Source organism: Miscanthus floridulus, chromosome 16, assembly GCF_019320115.1.
Source record: "Miscanthus floridulus cultivar M001 chromosome 16, ASM1932011v1, whole genome shotgun sequence".
Taxonomy (NCBI): domain Eukaryota; kingdom Viridiplantae; phylum Streptophyta; class Magnoliopsida; order Poales; family Poaceae; genus Miscanthus; species Miscanthus floridulus.
In genome coordinates this window covers 30,553,008-30,560,870 of record NC_089595.1, presented here as the reverse complement: position 1 = coordinate 30,560,870, position 7,863 = coordinate 30,553,008, and the positions used below count along the sequence as shown (strand labels likewise).

The 7,863-nt window shown below is 59.2% G+C and overlaps 2 protein-coding genes across 2 annotated transcripts; one reads left to right on the top strand and one right to left on the bottom strand.

Annotated features, from left to right (window-relative positions):
• The first annotated feature begins 768 nt into the window (after positions 1-768).
• On the top strand, positions 769-1,723 carry LOC136510510 (uncharacterized). The gene is made up of 2 exons (XM_066504930.1): positions 769-797; positions 880-1,723. Exons 1-2 carry the CDS (start codon positions 769-771, stop codon positions 1,721-1,723), a joined length of 873 nt encoding a protein of 290 aa, XP_066361027.1.
• A 5,196-nt stretch (positions 1,724-6,919) lies between these two features.
• On the bottom strand, positions 6,920-7,447 carry LOC136510509 (uncharacterized). The gene is made up of 2 exons (XM_066504929.1): positions 7,247-7,447; positions 6,920-7,081 (listed from the first exon to the last, which is right to left on the bottom strand). Exons 1-2 carry the CDS (start codon positions 7,445-7,447, stop codon positions 6,920-6,922), a joined length of 363 nt encoding a protein of 120 aa, XP_066361026.1.
• Positions 7,448-7,863: the final 416 nt, after the last annotated feature.

The window sequence follows — 7,863 nt, the reverse complement described above, 5'->3', positions numbered from 1 at the left end:
AGGGGTGGTGGCCTGACCCCCTTCGCGATGCGCCATCGCGGGGGTTCCTCTCGCTGGTAAGTCACATGCCTCTGTAGCCCCCGAGGCCTCCCCGTTTCTCATTGTTTCTTGTTCCCTTACCCGTGTTCGCTGTTCCTACAGGGGATGAGGGACGTGCGAGCATCCCCGCCGCCCATTCCCGAGGATGCGAGGCGGCGGGCGGTCAACCGGGCGCACGCCGAGGCGCAGAAAAGGCGAAAGGACGCCAAGGTGGCGAAGCGCACAAAGAAGAACCTCGCATGCGAGGAATTGGATAAGCGCCGCCGGCAGCAAAGGAAGGATGGTCTCCCATTGGAGGAGTCCCCGTCGCTGTCGCTATCGATGGATGCCTCGGACGGAGATGACGAGGGTGAGGTGGGGTGGGGTCCCCTGGACCATCTCCCTGACATCGGGGAGATGGTGCCCGGGGCGTCGGCAAGCAGCCCAGCGCTTCCAGGGGGAGGAGGAGGAGCTACCCTAGGGTCAGCAATCGCCCGCCTCAGGGCCGAGGCCGACGCGCTGTCCGTGGTCGTCAGCCCGGTGGGAAAGCGTGCCGTCAGCCCGGTGGGAAAGCGTGCCGTCAGCCCGGTGGGCTCGACGGCAGCGGTGGAGCAGGTGGCGGTGGGGGCAGCGCAACTGCCCCCATAGAGGACCAAGGGGGCACCAGGGTCCATCGAGGACCGGCTGGCGCCGGTGGATATAGAGGCCGTGCCTCTGCCACCGCCACCGCCTTTGTAGACGAGGGTTGCCATGCCGAAGCGGTTGCAGCCCCGCTCGAGGTAAGCGTATTTTTGGCAGAGCCGTAGCATTTTTCGTTCGTTCTTCGGTCTTGTGCTGACCCTGCAAGTGTTTTGTCCTTAGCCGGAAGCGACCTACGGAGGTGCCTACCTTGGCGCCCCTTAAGGCGCTTAAGGTGAACCCCAGCTCCACCGCCCACTGGGTGGCGGAGGCACAGGCTGCCCTACAATGTGGCGCGGCGTCGGCGAGGGCCGGCCCGAAGGAGCCGGCCACCCAAGGAGGGGCTGCCGAGGTGGCCCCGACACAGACGGGGGAGGGAGCACCTCCGCCCCGTGATGGCGAGGCCCATGAGTCAGATGGGGCCGAGGTGCTCTCGGCTGCCGAGGCCACCGAGATTGAGGTCCCCGGGGTCTCACAGGCCGAGACGACGGAGGCCAGGGCGCCTAGGACCGCCGAGGCCGCAGCGGTGGTGGCCAGAGCCCCCACGACCACCGAGGCCATGATGGTGGAGGCTGGAGCCCCCGGGACCACCGAGGCCATGATGGCAGAGGCCAGAGCCCTCGGGACCACCGAGGCCACGATGGCGGAGGCTGAAGCCCCCGGGGCTATCGAGGCCGACGTGATTGCGGCGAGGCTGTCGGCCCAAGAAGTGGAGATGAAGGCGGCGAAGGCCTCGGTGGCACCCTTGGTTCAAGGTCCGCCGTCGTCATGGGAGGGCGCCCAGAAGGTGGAGGTCCATCCGATCTCCTCCGACGATACTTCTCGGGCGCAGGAGGTGGTCGACGCCGAGGTGGCCGGCGCCATGGAGCAACCGGTTCCGACCCCCGGCGAGGGAAGCTCGGCCCTCGTGCGGGTTCGACCTGAGCCCCGCGGGTGGGATCACCTGCGTGTCCTGTGGCAGAGCCGTGATGACCCTGAGAGGGAGCCTCTGTTCGCCCTCGAAGACGCGGCTGAGGGCGGGCGCTAGGACACCTTCGAGCAATACCGTCAGCTGGTGGAGCAGTCACTATGGACGGCGCTATCCGTGGTGGCCGACGATCTGCTCAGAGTCGCCTAGGTTCGCACTTTGTTTTCTCATGCAGTGTTGCCTTTTTTCGAGTTTTCTTGTAGTGAATGCCCCCGGTTCTGCTTACCCAGGAGCTCAAGACCGGTCCCTCGGGAAGTCGGTCTTTCTCCGACGGGAGAGGGACGTCTGGGACCAGCTCCAACGGTAGAAGGGCCTGCTTGCTGGCGCCAACAAACTTCTAGCGGCGCGGAGCGCGGAGGTGGAGGACTTCCGCCTTCGTTGTGCCAATGCAAAGGTCGAGGCGGCCACGGCCTAGGAGCAGGTCGCCCCTCTAGCGGCGCGGGTCAAGGAGTTGGAGGAGGAGCTGACCCGAGTGGCCAGTGAGTGGGACGCCTTCAGGTCCTGGGCTGGAGAAGCCACGGCCTCGGGCAAGGTCCTTGCTGGGTAGCTAGGGGCGGAGCAGAGTGCACACCAGCTGATGAAAGGCGCCTTGGATGAGGCCCTTACGGTGGTTGAGGCCTCCTGGACCAAGGCTGTGGTCTGTAGGGGAAAGGCCGAGGGTGAGTCCTATTCCCCTCGTTTTATTTGCTTTTTCTTTTGTTCGCTCCCTAACTCCCTGGTGTAACGCAGAGCTGGGGAGAGAGGCTTCCAGGGCTGCCGAGGCTTCTCGGGTCGAGGCCCAGCACCTGAAGGAGAAGGCCGAGGCGTCTTGGGTTGAGGCCCAGCGTTGGAAGGAGAAAGCTAAGGCTTCTCAGGTCGAGGCCCGACGCTAGGGGCAGAAGGCCGAGGGTGAGTCCCGTAGACTTCCGCCCCTATTCTAGCTTGTATTCCTTTGCGCTCAACCTCATTCCATTGCGTTTGGCTCAGAGCTAGAGAAGGAGGTCACCCAGGTAGCCGAGGCCTCTGCCGCAGTGCAGGCAGTGCTTGAAACTAAGATCGGGGAGCATGATGCGCTGAAGAGCGCCGCCCGTACTGCGTGCGAGGCCCTGGAAGTCGAGGGGGTCCAGTCAGGAAGCTCCCTCGGGAGCCGCCTGATTGCGTTGAGCGGCCAAGTGGGTGAGCGACTCCAAGGGGCGCTACATACGGGCGTCAAGCGCGCGCTGACCGTCATCGCTTTGCACTACATTAGCGTTGACCTCTAGGCCATCAGCGATGGCTACGTCCTGCCCGACGATGACAAGGAGGCCGACGAGGCGGTCACGAAGCTGATAGAAGCGGCGGTGGGCCCCGGCATGGCGCTGGCCAAGCTGTTTGAAGAGGAGGTGGTCCCTCCCCCGCCGTCTACCGATGCTGGAGGCCCTGAGCCTTGACCTGGGCCTAAGAGGCCATGTAAATAGAATAGGGATTAATTTTGTATCGAAACGCTTGTGGCCGTCGAGGCCTTTTTTTAAGTACTCGTGTTTCTTAATCGTTTTTCTTGTATTTCCGAGCCTCTGCCCTCTTGTTATCTCTGATCAGATTTCTTTTGCAAAAAACCTCCTCGGAACCTAAGCCGCCCCTTGGGCGAAAGATGGTGAGGGAGTGCCATAGCCCGGGGGCGTAGGCCGTCTCGTGACTCTACCGGCCTTCTGTCCCTGAGACGGACTTTCGGTCCTTGGGTTTTTCACAACCGATTCATCAGAGCGTGCTAGAGAGTTTTGGCGTAGGAACTTTTTTGAAAAATGACTAAAAAATGGTGCGTGGGACTTAGGGGGAATCCCCCACCTAGCCCCCGAGGGAGGCTCGGTTCTGAGGAAGCAGAGCCGTGTCTCCCTTGTGATGTTATCGCACTGTCGAGGCCCATGACGGGGCTCGGGGGTTTCTCAAGGACTTAGAACAACTAAAGAACGCTTTTTAATTGTATTTCGAGAAACAATATATACAATGCTTAGAAATTTAAGGGTAAAAGCGACGTAGCTGTTCTATGTTCCAAGCGTTGTTGAGGATTTCACCCTTCTTGTTGGCTAACTTGTAGGTCCCTAGCTTCAGCACTTGGGCGACGATGTATGGTCCTTGCCACGGCGGGGTCAGCTTGTGGCGGCCCTTGTTGCTCTGCCTTAGCCTCAACACTAGGTCGCCTACCTTCAGGTCTTGGCTTCGAATGCGCCGGGCCTGATAGCACCGTAGGGCTTGCTGGTACTTGGCCGAATGTAGTAGCGCCACATCTCAGGCTTCCTCTAGTTGGTCGTGGGCGTCTTCACGGGTGGTGCGGTTGCTTTGCTCGTTGTAGGCCAGTAGCCTTGGGGAACCATATTCCAAGTCAGTGGGGAGGACAGCCTCGGCTCCATAGACTAGGAAGAAAGGTGTGAACCGCGTGGCTCGACTCGGAGTGTTCCTCAGGCTCCAGATGACCGACGGGAGTTCGGCGAGCCATTTCTTGCTGAACTTCTTCAACCGGTTGTAAATTCTTGGCTTGAGGCCTTGTAGGATCATGCCGTTAGCACGTTCTACTTGGCCGTTTGTCCTTGGGTGTCCTACGGCCGACCAGGCCACAAGGATGTGGTGGTCGTTGTAGAATGTCAGGAATTTTTGGCCGGTGAACTGCGTCCTGTTGTCGGTGATGATGGTGTTCGGAACCCCAAACCTATGGATGATGTCATTGAAGAATAGCACCGCTTGCTTGGACTTGATTTGGTTGATCGGGCAAGCCTCGATCCATTTGGAGAACTTGTCGATGGCTACCAGCAGATGGGTGTAGCCCCCGAGGGCCTTCTACAGAGGCCCAACCATGTCGAGCCCCCACACGGCAAACGGCCATGTAATAGGGATGGTTTGGAGGGCCTAGGCTGGGAGGTGTGTCTGCCACACGTAGTACTGGCATCCTTCGCAGGAGCGTACTAACTTGGTGGCGTCAGCAACCGCCGTTGGCCAGTAGAATCCTTGGCGGAAGGCGTTTCCGACGAGCGTCCGAGGCGCCGCATGGTGCCCGTAGGCGCCTGCGTGCAAGTCCCAAAGTAGGGACTGGCCTGCCTCGGTGGTGATGCATCGTTGGAGGACGCCAGATGGACTTCGCCTGTACAACTCGCCATTGCAGAGGACGTAAGTTTTGGCTTGCCGCGCAAGTCGTCGGGCTTTGGTTCTGTCACTAGGAAGCTCTCCTCAAGCGAGCCAATCAAGGAACGGGACTCGCCAGTCCGTGTCCTGGCCGGTCTGGGGAGTCTCCATGTCGACTTCCATGACCTCGAGCTTGGTCGAAGGAGTCTCGGCGGCAGAGGGGGCATCGAGGCCCGCGGTAGGTTCAGCCGGTGGGCCCTCTTCCACTCCCAAGGCATAATCGATGGAAGGCTTGTGGAGGTCTCTGGCGAAGATGTTTGGGGGGACCGGAGCCTGTGCCGACGCCATCTTTGCCAATTCATCCACGGCCTCATTGTATTTCCACGTGATGTGGTTGAGTTTGAGACCGTCGAACTTGTCTTCTAGGCGACGTACCAACTTGCAGTACGCCTCCATTTTGGGGTCGAGGTAGTTTGACTCCTTCATGACTTGATCAACAATGAGCTGCGAGTCACCCCGGACGTCGAGACGCCGTACCCAAAGTTCGATGGTGATTTGCAAGCCGTTGACGAGGGCTTTGTACTCGTCCGTGTTGTTGGAGGTGGCGAAGTGGAGCCGAACCATGTAGCGCATGTGTACTCCGAGGGGCGAGATGAAGAGCAGACCCGCGCCTACCCCGGTCTTCATCAGGGACCCATCGAAGTACATGGTCCAGCACTCCATCTGAATTTGAGCAGGTGGCAGTTGGGTGTCGGTCCACTCAGCCACAAAATCAGCCAAGACCTGAGACTTAATTGCTTTTCGAGGCACAAAAGTCAAGGCTTCCCCCATAAGCTCGACAGCCCACTTGGCTATCCTACCTGAGGCCTCCTGGTTATGGATTATCTCTCCCAAGGGGAAAGATGATACCACGGTCACTAGGTGGGACTCGAAGTAGTGACGCAGCTTGCGCCGAGCCAAGATTACGACGTAGATCAGCTTCTGGATGTGGGGGTAGCGCATTTTGGTCTCGAAGAGTACTTCGCTGATGAAGTAGACAGGTCATTGGATGGGTAAGGTGTGCCCCTCTTCCTGCCTCTCCACTACCACGGCCGCGCTGACCACTTGGGTCGTTGCGGCGACGTAGAGTAAGAGGGCCTCATCCCTGGCTGGCAGTACTAGGACGGGAGGACCGGTGAGTAGTGCCTTGAGCTTGATGAGGGCTTCTTCGGCCTCGGGGGTCCAAGAAAAGCGTTCGGATTTTCTCAAGAGGCGGTACAGAGGCAAGCCCTTTTCGCCAAGGCGCGAGATGAAGCGGCTCAGGGCCGCAAGGCATCCCATGACCCTCTGCACTCCCTTGAGGTCTCAGATTGGTCCCATGCTGGTTACGGCCGATACCTTCTCCGAGTTGGCCTCGATGCCGCGTTCTGAGACTATGAACCCTAAGAGCATGCCTCAAGGAACCCCGAACACACACTTCTCGGGGTTGAGCTTGATGCCCTTCTCTCTAAGGCATTTGGAGGCTATCTCCAGGTCATCGACGAGATCCCCGGCCTTTCTGGACTTGACCACGATGTCGTCCACATAGGCCTCGATGGTTCGCCTAATGTGCTCGCCAAAGACCTGGGTCATGCACCGCTGGTATGTGGCTCCTGCGTTTTTGAGGCCGAAAGGCATAGTCACATAGCAGTACATGCCGAACGATGTGATAAAAGAAGTCACGAGCTGGTCGGACTCTTTCATCTTGATTTGATGGTAACCGGAGTACGCATCAAGGAAAGACAGAGTCTCACATCCCGCAGTGGAGTCAATGATTTGATCGATTCGAGGTAATGGGAAGGGGACTTTTGGACAGGCTTTATTCAAACTGGTGTAATCTACACACATCCTCCACTTCCCATTTTTCTTCTTGACTAACACAGGGTTAGCTAACCACTCTGGATGGGATACTTCCTTGATGAATCCGGCCGCCAAGAGCTTCTGCAACTCCTCGCCAATGATCCTGTGTTTCTCCTCGTCGAATCGGGGTAGGCGCTGCTTCACCGGCCTAGAGCCACCCTGGATGTCCAAGGCATGCTCGGCGACCTCCCTCGGTACGCCCGGCATGTCCGAGGGACTCCACGCGAACATATCGGCATTCACGTGGAGAAAGTCGATGAGCACGGCTTCCTATTTGATGTCAAGAGTGGCGCTGATCCTCAACACCTAGTCGTCGGGGCATGCGGGGTCGACTAGGACGAGTTTGATGGCCTCCGCGGGCTCAAAAGTCCCAGCTCGACGCTTGGGCTCGGGCTGCTGGCTGCCAAGTCGGTCAAGGTCGACGATGAGGGTCTTGGCCTCCATGAGAGCCTCGGCGTACTCGATGCACTTGACGTCGCAGTCGTATGCATGTTCGTATGTGGACTCGATCGTGATGACGCCATTGGGACCCGGCATCTTGAGCTTGAGGTAGGTGTAGTTGGGGACCGCCATGAACTTGGCGTAGCATGGCCGCCCTAGGATGACATGGTAAGTTCCTTTGAACCCAACCACCTCGAAGGTAAGGACCTCCTTGAGGTAGTTGGAGGGGGTGCCGAAGCAGACGGGAAGGTTGATGCGCCCGAGGGGTCGTGTGCGCATCCCCGGCATGATGTCGTGGAAAGGCGCGGCGTCACCCTGGAGCCGCGCTCGGTCGATCTCTAGGAGCTCCAGGGTGTTGGCGTAGAGGATGTTGAGGCCACTGCCTCCGTCCATCAACACCTTGGTGAGTCGGGTGTTGCTAATGATCGGGTTGACAACAAGTGGGTACTGCCTGGGATTCGGGACATTGTTGGGGTGGTCATCCCGATCAAAGGTGATTGCTTCCCGAGACCAGTTGAGGTATCGGGGAGTGGCCACCTTAATCGAGAAGACCTCTCAGTGTTCCCTCTTTTGCTGGCGCATCGTAAGGCACGCCAAGGGTCCGCCAAAGATCATGAAGGCGTTGTGCACCTCGAGGAGCCCTTTGTCCTTGTCATCGTCCCGGTCGCCGGCGCCCTTCTTCTTGGAATCGTCGTCGGGGAGCCCAAGCTTGGCGTAATAATGCCAGAGCATGGTGCAATCCTTGAGGGCATGCCTCACCGGGCCCTGGTGATAAGGGCAGGGCTTCTTCAGCATGTCGTCAAAGAGCC